Source organism: Mastigoproctus giganteus, chromosome 6, assembly GCF_048544385.1.
Source record: "Mastigoproctus giganteus isolate SK-2022 chromosome 6, ASM4854438v1, whole genome shotgun sequence".
Taxonomy (NCBI): Eukaryota; Metazoa; Arthropoda; class Arachnida; order Uropygi; family Thelyphonidae; genus Mastigoproctus; species Mastigoproctus giganteus.
Genome location: NC_143580.1, coordinates 218,629,284 through 218,641,612, shown reverse-complemented (window position 1 = coordinate 218,641,612; position 12,329 = coordinate 218,629,284). Strand labels below are relative to the sequence as shown.

At 35.3% G+C, this 12,329-nt stretch overlaps 1 protein-coding gene across 5 annotated transcripts in view; it reads left to right on the top strand.

Annotated features, from left to right (window-relative positions):
- LOC150084991 (protein PALS1-like) overlaps positions 1–12,329 on the top strand; it is a 262,078-nt gene that overhangs the window by 236,715 nt on the left and 13,034 nt on the right. For all 5 annotated transcript variants that reach the window (XM_090375693.1, XM_090375692.1, XM_090375691.1 and 2 more), the window contains 3 exons: positions 4,285–4,365; positions 5,013–5,212; positions 6,809–6,870. In XM_090375693.1, coding sequence (XP_090231819.1) covers positions 4,285–4,365; positions 5,013–5,212; positions 6,809–6,870 — 343 coding nt within the window. The remainder of the gene's footprint in view (positions 1–4,284; positions 4,366–5,012; positions 5,213–6,808; positions 6,871–12,329) is intronic.

Below are 12,329 nucleotides of genomic sequence, written 5' to 3'. Positions count from 1 at the left end.
TCCAAGGAATAACTAGACAGACTGTTGGTGGAGATGGATAGGTGATAAGGGGAGGTTTTTTTTTTTTTTCCGCTAATGCTGTATAAGCTTCTTTCTTGCATCACTTGCCGCTGCTAATACCAAAATACTTATATCAATAATCAACAATTTGCTGGCTGAAAGAAAACTTCCTCGAATCCAGTGTAAACCTCTTCCCCTGTAATTTGAATTTATGGCCTCTAGTTCTGGAATAATTTATAACAGTGAAAATTAAATTTTATGCTCATTCATTTTACTTTCTCCTCTAAGGTGCCTAACTGCCAAGTTCTGTAGCCCACACATTTGAAGTTTTTCCTCATGTTTTGTCAATCTTACTGAGAGCATTTCCTATCTTTAGATCCTTTCAAGAAGCTTAATGTCAAGATGCAATCTCCATATTTGAACACAGTATACCAAGTGTGGCCTTACAATTGCCTTATGCAACACTGTTTAACCTTGTAACCAGGTACAATCAAATGTTGTTGCAATAAAGATTATAATCTTCACACATATACAAACAGGTGTTCAATAAGTCATTCATAAGACACCACGGGCATTCCTTACCACCTGTATACACTGCTTGGAGAACTCATATCCAAACGGTATTTTTAGTTCAACTCCCACCATCCTTGAAGTCTAAGTCATCTTGAAGAAGCACTACTTGGTGCTGATCATTAACTACTATACCAGTCTTCACACCATCTACAAATTTTGACATTATGCTTTGTATTCCTTTGCCAATGTCATTTAAAAAAAAAAAAATCAAAAATAACAGCGGTCCCAGTACTGATCCTTACGGAACCTCACTTCCTACATTAGCCTACATTCTAAAGAGTAATATTAATTTACTCTTTGGATTAATTTGGATTAATTTGCTGCCTACTCTAAAGTCACCTTTGATCCAGGTAAGAATTTTTTCTGCAATTCCAATATGTTCCAGTTTGCACAGTAACCTCTCATGGGGAGGGATGAGTCAAATGTTGTGCATAAATCCAAGTAAACGTCATACTAATATGTAATAAGTCTCCCACTATTAATTTAATATTCTCATAATATTAAATTTTTATTGATTATTGTTTAAAATAAATTAAATAAAAATTATCAAGTTTTTGAATTCATAGAGAATTTAACTTGTATTTAAAATGTTCAACAAATATGAGAATTGTAATCAGCAACAAATACATAAGAGGAGGAGAAGTGTTGATGGAGAGTGGGGAACAGATGTGCTGCATAAGGATTGAATGAAGCTTAGTGTGTCATGAAAGGAAAATGGTTGGGAACCACTCTTTCAACAAACACTAATACAGTAGTGTTTGCTACAATCATTAATTAAAAATGAAATGCACTGTCAAATTTATACAAATTTAATTCTGCATTTTATGATAAAAATATAATGAATATATACACATATTAAATTTTACACCAAATATTGGGCAAAATTCTTCATTTATTTATTAGTTGTAAGAAATAACTACAAAAGAGATTAGTTTAACCCAAAAATCTTTTACAACTATGACAAACTTTTGAACCTGCTTTGGGATTCATTTTCAAGTCTTAGGCGCCTTCTTGGGCAGGAGCAGCAGTGCGTAGCACACGCTTCTTGATTAGACTGGGGTTCAAGCCCGTGAGCCACCAAATATGGAGGATGCAGAAAGGTCAGGGAATGACCACCGCATATCCCCGGAGCAATATGGCCTTAGTTGCTAATGCTCCTAAAAACCAAATAACAACAACAACAACATCAAGTCTTAGAAATGCTAAGGCATGAAATGAAAACCTGCTGAACTTACATTTACAAATGTTAATTGATCTTAGTAAATTAACATATTTAGGGCACTGAGTGCTCTCAAAATAGAATTGTTCCACAGTATAATTTGTAATAGCTCTACTTTGGTCCTTGGCATTTTTTGTATTCATAGAGAATTTAACTTGTATTTAAAATGTTCAACAAATATGAGAATTGTAATCAGCAACAAATACGTAAGAGGAGGAGAAGTGTTGATGGAGAGTGGGGAACAGATGTTTGACTGGTCACAAAGTTGAGTTGTGTTTGTTTATAATTTCATATTACTCTGCCACTAGTTCAATAAACATTTAGTCTCACCCTAGTTTTGAAACTAGGGTTATTCCCATATTCTTTCTCTTCAGATAGTTGCTGCAACACTGCAGGAAGCAAGATACTTGGTTTCAAATTTCGCAGACTTTGAAGCACACCAGATTTGATATAAATTTTGAAGATAATTTAAATGGAAGCGATTGATCATCTAATATATGTACACATTGGACAGACAACTTGTGTGATCGAGACCCATTAATATTAGCTTGTCTTGATCACATAAGTTGTGTGTCCAGCATGTCTAGTAAAGTTTTGAGATAACAGGATTCCTATAATGTTTTTTATACAATGCTAATATATATACTTGAATTTTTTTATTTTTTAAAAATATTTTTACACACAATAAACAGAAACTTATGCTTGTGCACTTGTTTAAAATTTTGAAAGCTTAACAGTCTTTTAAACTGGAAAATGGAAGACTTTAATAGATTCATGTTTGTATTGTATGTCTAAAACATTTTTTAAAAAATTTTCATCAGGATTAATATATATTTTTTTGAAAATAAAAGGTGTAATAAATTGCAAAAATTAAAAAAAATTTTGTGTTTTAAATTTTTTTTTAGTGTTTTTATTTAAAAAAAATAATTAAAAATTTATTATTTTCTAATAAAATATTGATTTAATAAAAAATTGCATAAAATAAATATTGCAATCCATTACGAAAATATGAAATATTACTAATCGCCAACCAGGATGCAAAAAAAAACCCAAAACATTTTCCAGAAATTTAAAAGAAAGCTGGTCACCGTTCAGATGACCTGCCACTGTCCTTGCTACATTTTGGGGACCACCACCACTACCAGGTTAAGAAGAAAAACACAGAAAGTTTAGGGGGGGAACTACAGTGACTTCATTAAGGAGGCATTGGCCCTGTGAACTGTATTCACCTGTTGGGTTGGTGTTTTGGGGAGAGGGTTTCTTTGCTTGTTTCTGTCAGCAGTTGTGCCATTCTTTAATCAAGAGATGACCATGTCTCTGTGTATGCTTGGGTGAGTGCATGCCCTTGCTTATCTGCTAGGCGCCTCCGTAGCCAGGTGGGAAGGAGCAGCAGTGCGTAGCACACACGCTTCTTGATTAGACCGGGGTTCGAACCCGTCACCACCAAATACGGAGGATGCGGAAAGGTCAGGGAATGACCACTGCATATCCCCGGAGCAATATGGCCTTAGTTGCTAATGCTCCTAAAAACCAAATAACAAACAAACAGCTTATCTGCTTTATATTTTATTTTTTTTTATTATTATTTTTTTGATAGCTTGATTTTAATTTTTTTGATTTTTGCTGGCACGAAGGTGGCATTTGGCACCCCTTCAGTACTACTTGTTGAAGTTTTACAATTCCTTTAATGTCATATATAATAGTGAAATAATTTAATTATTGTAAATCATTATTTTATTCTGGCTGATGCATAAAAAGTTCACTTTCTTGCATCATTTGGTCTTATTGATACTAACCATTTTGTATAAATTTTTGAATAAATTTTTTAAAATTCTTTTTGATATTTGACAGTTTACTCTAATACTGTGCAACCAAGTCAAAATAAGAAAGAATGCACATTTGTATGCACTATGACAGTGTATGTGCCCTTACAGAGTTGAATGCAAGCATAATAATGCAAGCATAATTAATGAAGCATGTTTCCATAGTATGAAAAGTAGTGTTAAAAAGCTGTTGAATCCTTAACTTATGGTGATCCTCTTTTTAATGACAAAGTTTGGACCCCTGTTTTTTTTTTTTTTTTTGTAATTATTATCTAAAAGTATGAAGGTTACTACCCTCTCCAAATATTTTGTTTCTGTGTGTTGGGGGGGAGAAGGTGGGAAATCTTTTTTTTTTTGGCAACTTCCTTTTTATATTTTTTGTAGCAGTGTAATTTTTATCTTTTCCCACACAGAACAGTATAGATAATGGTAATATAGTGAAGTAAGGAGTGCAATATATATTATCATGCATTTCATGCAAACTTTCCACTCTCACGCACCCTAGAATGCAAAAGAGGATGGATATTATATCACAGAAATTATTTAATGTAATTAGAACATAAACCTACAAATTTTGTATAATGTTACTATACAAAATGCAGCATTAAAATTTAAATTTTTATTCCATGTAAATTATTTATGTTAGGTTATGTTTTTATTGCCTTCCAGGCCACAATGTCAGGCACACTAACATTTCTTATTATTCCTTCACAATATGAACAGAGCAAAGGAATTTCAAGGGACACTGTGGTAAGAAGAGTTGCTTTTGGTTTTTATATTTCTTAACTAATTTAATATTAGTTGATTAAATTTAAATTGCATTAAATGCATTACACCAAATATGTGCTGTTGAAGTTTTATTATGTGAAAACTATTTTATTCTGAGGTTATATTTTAAAACAGTTCTTAAACTATTTCAAAGGATTAACTAGTTTAAAAATTATATGTATATCTGCCTTCAGTCCCACCTTGGGGACGCTTTGGTCCCTCTTGTGATAGAGACCAACTTTTAGCATCAAGGCTGAAGCTTATGCTTATCCACAAGTTGGCCAAAATTGCTAATATCATTTCATAAAAATAAGATCAAGAAAAAGTCAGTTTGCTATTTGTCTAAAGCTCAAGGCACCACCAATTTAACAGCTGGTTTGAGACTTATTGGTCCTCTATCAGATGATGAATGTCTCTGTTACCATGTGGCATACTAATTTAACAATACTTATTGCACTGCATGTTATATGCTTGTGTTTTAAAGATATTTTAAGACTATTGCAAACAGATATTTTTATATTTTAAATATACAGTTAGAAAGCAAGGAACCCACATTTCAGTTGTTTTAAGAATTTCTTTATTAACTAGCAGAATGATTCTGAAAATTTATTATTTAATTTAATGTCTAGATGCACATGAAAGCTCATTTTGACTATAATCCTGATGATGACTTATATATACCATGCCGCGAGTTGGGGATTTCTTTTCAAAAAGGTGATATTCTACATGTTATTAGTCAGGAAGATCCTAACTGGTGGCAAGCCTTCCGAGAGGGGGAAGATGAACAAACGTTGGCTGGCCTTGTTCCTAGTAAAAGTTTCCAACAACAGTAAGTATTTAATAAATGTATTATGTTTGCACATTTAGTAAAAACATACTGAATGTGATCTTCGTTCATTTCTTTTTATCTATACCATCTAAGTATTTGTCCAATACTCCTTTTGTATAAAGTTCCATGAAGTTAGGTAGGTGTTTGTTCCAGTATCTAATTATTCTATGGCCAGAGGCAAATTTTCTCATATTAGTTGTTAATGACAGTAATGGCAGTGTTGCTACTGCAACAGGATCTAGATAATTTGGGCAGATGGGCTAAGAAATGGCAACTGAAGTTTAACCTTGACAAATGCAAAGTACTGCATATGGGTAGAAGTAACCCCAGAGAAACGTACCAACTGTGTGGTACTACACTTAAGGTGATAGAAAATGAAAAAGACCTGGGAGTAATTGTGCAGTCAGATATGAAGTTTTCTGAGCAATGCAGACAGGCTGCCAGGGCAGGTCATGGGGTTTTGTCAATGATATATAGGAATTTTTCTAGCAGGGAGAAGGCGGTGATTGTCCCTCTGTATAAGGCAATGGTCAGGCCACGCCTTGAGTACTGCGTACAGGTCTGGAGGCCTCATTTTAGGAAGGATGTAGATTTACTTGAGCGTGTACAGAGAAGGGCAACAAGACTGGTGAGGGGAATGAAGGGATCCTCTTACCAAGAAAGGCTTAAGTTCTGCAAATTGCAGTGGCTGGAGACTAGGCACCTGCGCGGTGATCTGATTGAGGTATATAAGGCCTTGAATGGGTTGAGCATGCTGAATTCTGATGGGATCCTTCCACTTGTTCAGATTACGAACCTAAGGGGACATAAATTCAAATTAAGAAAGGACAGATGTAGACTAGATGTGCGGAAATTTGCCTTTAGCCAGCGGGTGGTTAATTGCTGGAACAAACTTCCATCTGTCGTTGTGGAAGTTGATAGGTTGAATAAATTTAAGGAGGAACTGGACAGGCATTTGGAGGGAATGGTGTGATTTTTTTTTTTTTTTTTTTGGCTGATGCTGCATAAGCTCATACACTTGCTTTCTTGCATCACATGCCACTACTACTACTACTACTATCCTCTCTTAATTAAATCTCGTGTCCTTGTCTGAGATAGAGAAATGATGCCTTCAGTGTTTAGTTTAACAAACACTTTAATTACCTTAAATACTTCAGTCAGATGACCTAGCTTCCAAACATTGCACCTTGCAGAACTGGAGGCTGGTTCTGTAAAAATAACTCTTTTCACTCATAACTAATCATATTTTCTCTTCTTTTGTACTTTATGAAGCAAGTCCATAAAATGAGGCTTCCATAACTAGTGTACAATACTGAAGATATGGTCTACCATTGCTAGACCATATCTTCGGTTTTATAGAATTATGTACTTTAGGGTGTAGTTTTGAAGTTTTTGTCATAAAGTGTTTGTAGTTTTCGGTTCCATAGCCAAGAAGAAAAAATAAATAAATTCCTCTGTGAATTTTTCTTTAAAGTCACTCTCTATAGTTTTTCCCCTTGAAATATAACTTTTCATTCTTAATTGCATTCAAATCTTAACTAAATTACACTATGTTTGGTATTTGTTAACTGAAGTGTAATTATTTTGTTTATGCAGACGAGAAGCCATGAAACAATCAGTGATTGGAGAAACGAATAACAGAGTTAAAACAAAGAAAGGTAAGCTTGTGATTTAAAAAAAAAATGCATTTTCTTGAATTTGACTTGCATAAGTGTTTTGGAAACTTTCATATTATTTGTTATTTCTAACAAGTGATCAGTGATTTTGAGGTTCCTATTCTAAGTATTCTGTTGTGCTCTCTCTTTTTTTCTCTCTCTCTCTCTTTCTCTGTACTGTTTTGCTTCACTTCATGAGAAGGAAAACAGAGAGAGAGAGAGAGAGAGAGAGAGAGAGAGAGAGTATAACAATGAACTATGACTGCATTCTATCGAATTTACAGACAGTATATACAGAGCAATATGGTCTTAGTCGCTGACACTCTAAAAACCCTGCTACAATAACAACACCCTATTGAAACATCTGATGTGCACTGACAAGAAACTAAACTAAACAAAAATTGAATTTTTATGTTTATGACGTCCATTACTCTATGAATGTCATTTGAATTTGTGAAATTCAAATTTTAGTACATTTATAAAGATCTATTATATCTTACTGCATGTGTTAATAAAATTATTTATAGTACTATCCAGTAGTGTAGAAAAACCCTTGTGAGCTATGTTGCAATATTTGATTTTGGGGCACTGGATTCATGACATTTTGTCATGCGATTCCAGAGAAATAATTTGGTGGGGTGGGGGTGGGGGGGAACTACTTACAGAAATCCCCAAAATCTCATTTAAGTCACATTAAAAAAAAAATAATAAAAGCAGCCTCTGAGAGCACGAGGAATGATATATTTTGTTGTACTTTTGGCTACACATTTTCATTTGTTTTCAGTCATAAGAACATCGGGGAATTTACGGGCCACTCCGTTTTTGTAGGGAGCAACCAGTGCATTGCATTGCATTGCACTGAGGACTAAATGTGCACTGCATATACACTGCACCTCTAGTACCATCCAGAGAACTCAGATAATGTACTATATAAAAAAATTCTGCTTCAGAACCTCTCCACATAGCCATCTCATATGTTTCCATCAGTAGTAACAACGTTGCCCATATGGCTAAAGGATAAGGAAATTTGCTAATTTGTAAAAATCCTCTCATTCAAAATACACACCCTGGTTTAAATTATATATGTACAGTCACTAATAGTGACTAAAACTCTTTTCAATCCTGAAGTCTATACATAATGGAAATATAAATAATGGTAAGCTTGAAGTTCATTTACTCACCTTGCTTCCTCTGTGTGCAGCTGTAGCATATTTTCTTTCCAAAGTTTTTCCTTAGAAACTGAAATGAAAATTCCCATAAAAGTTTCTTTGTTTTGTGTAACATTTCATCTGTTAATATTGAATAGTGCTAGGACTTCTACTTTGGTTCCCGATTGGGGAAAAAAAAGGTTTCAAGTTAGACTACGGATGATATCTCCATGTGACTAAATAAATTGATTGGGCTAAATGTGACTTTTTGGGAAAATTTAATTCAGTTTTATGGACAACTTTAATCAGAATTTCACATTATGACATATTATAATAATATGCCTAATTGCACAAAAACAATGTCATAGCACAATTTACTCTCTTGTCTGACTTTTACCACTGAAATAAAAAAGTATAATGTAATGTTGTTTAGAAATATACAGTACACTTTATTTTACAGTCATATGCAATTACTTATATATGCATAATATCAGTGCTTTAAACCAGCTATTCCAGTGGCAGCACTTCTGTTCAAACCAGAACATCTTGCATTTTTGAATATCAGTTTCTTTTTCTTACAAGATTAACGAAATGCTCTAAATACACTACATTATCAAAATTATTAACATCAGAAAACATTTACTGACAAGAAATGCTGTTATGTGCAGTTCAAGTGGATGATATTTGTAAATCTTGAATAATTCATACTAGTTTCAGCTGGGAGCAAATCTAGATTACTGCTGAAGAATATGTTGAAATTGTTAAAAAAAATTAAGTAAGAAATTTATTGTCTACATTTGTGAACACTCAATATAATACTTTAATCAATACCCATGTTATGGATTAACATATACCGTATTTTGTTGTTGCATCCATTCGAAACTTTATTTGCAGTATTTCCCACTTATATCCTACCGGAAGCTTTTAGAAACCCCCCAATAGTGCAAACAAGATGGAAATCTTGTTCGCACTATTGGGGGTATAAGAGTAGGAGTGTGTTATAGGCCTAATGACTCGAATGAGTACAATGAACAATTGTACAGAGAAATAGAGTGGGCCAGCAAATCAGAATGTCTTATAATGGGGGATTTTAACTTCCCAGATATTGACTGGAACTTGTGGGTTGGTCACTCACACACTAGTCAGACTTTTGTGGATTTATTGGATGATTGTTTTCTGCAGCAGCATGTTCGAGAGGCAACCAGAGAAAGTAATACTCTTGATCTGGTTATCAGCAGTGATCATTCGTGTATTAAGAATTTGCAGATAAAGGAACCACTAGGTGGCAGTGATCACAGTGTGCTGAAGTGGGATTTACTCAAAGAGGTAACTACCGTCAGGGGTAAAGGAAAGGGTTTTTGCTTCCGTAAAGGGGAGTACAGTGGTCTCAGACAGTTTTTAAATTCTGTACAGTGGGATCGACTGACGATGTTACAAACAGTAAATTCTAAGTGGGAAGCATTCAAGGAATTAATCGTGGAAGCTACTAGACTTTTCATACCGATGAAGAAATATTGTTCAAGGTTTAGGCCTAAATGGTTATCAAATGAACTAATGAGACTCGTGACAGAGAAGAAAAATGCATGGGATGCATATAAATTATCAGGCGACGCAGAAGCCTGTAGCAGATATAAGCTAGTCTGTAATCAGGTCACAAAGGAGGTTCGGCAGGCAAAGGCGGATTACGAGAAATCTTTGGCAAAAGATGCTAAGAAAAACAGCAAGGATTTCTTTACTTATATAAACTCTAAAAGGAAGGGGCTGAATATGATTGGTCCACTTGACATCGATGGTTCGACTGTTGATGATCCTGCTCAGATAGCAAACAAACTGAATGAGTATTTTGCATCTACATTCACACGTGAGGAATCATTACAGTTTGAAGATGGAAGAAGGTTATCAAATTGTAGCAGTGTGCTTAATGATTTTGTAATAACTGAGAGCAAAGTGGAGGAGAAATTGTTGAAGTTAAACATAAGAAAGGCACCTGGGGCGGATGGGATCTATCCAGTTATATTAAAGGAGGCGGCAAAGCAACTAAGCAAACCCTTAGCCATAATTATGAGAGCATCCTTGGATTCAGGGGAGGTTCCCACGGACTGGAGATGTGCAAATGTATCCCCAATTCACAAAGGAGGTTCGAAGGGTGACACGAATAATTACAGACCAGTTAGTTTAACTTCTGTTCCGGGTAAAATAATGGAGTCACTGGTTAAAGATGCATTGCAGGATCATCTAGACAAGACTGCAGCAATAATTCAGACACAGCATGGGTTTGTTAAGGGAAAGTCTTGTCTGACAAATTTGATTGGTTATTATGATGTGGTCACAAAGGAACTGGATGCAAAAAATAATTTTGATATCATATACTTGGATTTCAGGAAAGCTTTTGACACTGTTGCGCATGGAAGACTACTGTACAAATTGGAGCAGAATGGTATTAAGGGTAAGTTGCTACAATGGATAAAAGGATGGTTAAGTGGGAGAAGACAGAGGGTGGTAATCAATGGGTGCTGCTCTTCGTGGACTAATGTTATTAGTGGAGTCCCACAGGGTTCGGTGTTGGGTCCACTGTTGTTTTGTATATTTATCAATGATATTGATGAAGGTATATCAGGCTTAATGTCGAAGTTTGCAGATGACACGAAGGTTGGCAGGGTTGTTAATGACAGTAATGGCAGTGTGCTACTGCAACAGGATCTAGATAATTTGGGCAGATGGGCTAAGAAGTGGCAACTGAAGTTTAACCTTGACAAATGCAAAGTACTGCATATGGGTAGAAGTAACCCCAGAGAAACGTACCAACTGTGTGGTACTACACTTAAGGTGGTAGAAAATGAAAAAGACCTGGGAGTAATTGTGCAGTCAGATATGAAGTTTTCTGAGCAATGTAGACAGGCTACTAGGGCAGGTCATGGGGTTTTGTCAATGATATATAGGAATTTTGCTAGCAGGGAAAAGGAGGTGATTGTCCCTCTGTATAAGGCAATGGTCAGGCCACGCCTTGAGTACTGTGTACAGGTCTGGAGGCCTCATTTTAGGAAGGATGTAGATTTGCTTGAGCGTGTACAGAGAAGAGCAACACGATTGGTGAGGGGAATGAAGGGATCCTCTTACCAAGAGAGGCTTAAGTTCTGCAAATTGCAGTGGCTGGAGACTAATCAGGCACCTGCGCGGTGATCTGATTGAGGTCTATAAGGCCTTGAATGGGTTGAGCACGCTGAATTCTGATGGGATCCTCCCACTTGTTCAGAATACGAACCTACGGGGACATAAGTTCAAATTAAGAAAGGATAGATGTAGAATAGATGTGCGGAAATTTGCCTTTAGCCAGCGGGTGGTTAATTGCTGGAACAAACTTCCATCTGTCGTGGAAGTTGATAGGTTAAATAAATTTAAGGAGGAACTGGACAGGCAATTGGAGGGTATGGTGTGATTTTTTTTTTTTTTTTTTTTTGGCTGATGCTGCATAAGCTCCTACACTTGCTTTCTTGCATCAAGTGCCACTACTACTACTACTACTACTACTATCTTCTTACTGAATCAGGTTTGAATGCGAACTTTCCACCAGGTTTTGGCAATTTTCAGTGTAAAAGATTGTTGTTGTTATTTGGTTTTTAGGAGCATTAGCAACTAAGGCCATATTGCTCTGGGGATATGCGGTGGTCATTCCCTGACCTTTCCGCATCCTCCGTATTTGGTGGTCACGGGCTGCGAGGCACCCTGTGTAAAAGAAGAAACATGTTTAAAAGTATGCAGGCAATAGTAGGGTATATGTTACTTAGCAGCAATAAAGATTAATTTTTGTTATGATGTGGTTCACTTATACTATTTGATGTATTCACTTTTGAATACATCAGATAGTATAAGCTGCAAACTTTCCACTTGGTATTGGCAATTTTCAGTCGAAATATTTCTCATTCCTCACCAGGAAATCTTTTAATGTAGTTTGTAAAATTGGTCTCCATGGTCAATTTGCACAATGTCTCTCCTTGCATCATGGAAATACTTGTTCCAGAAATTTTTGGTACATCAGCTGCTTTATCAGATGTTCTTGTAATGTACACACAGTCCATTCAGCTGATCACCAGAATATTTGCCCATACTTATTTGCTAAATGTCACTCAGCACTGGTCTTGTGAAATAGAATGAGGATTTTTCAGTGAATAAATGTGGTTCTTAGTCATGTGAAATGTATTATTTAACATGCCTAAATTAATTACCTTAATAACTCTGAAATCTTAAAAAAAAAAAAAAAAAAAAAAAAACCTTTTTTTTTTTTTTTGTTTCAGAGTTAAATAAATCATACAGCAT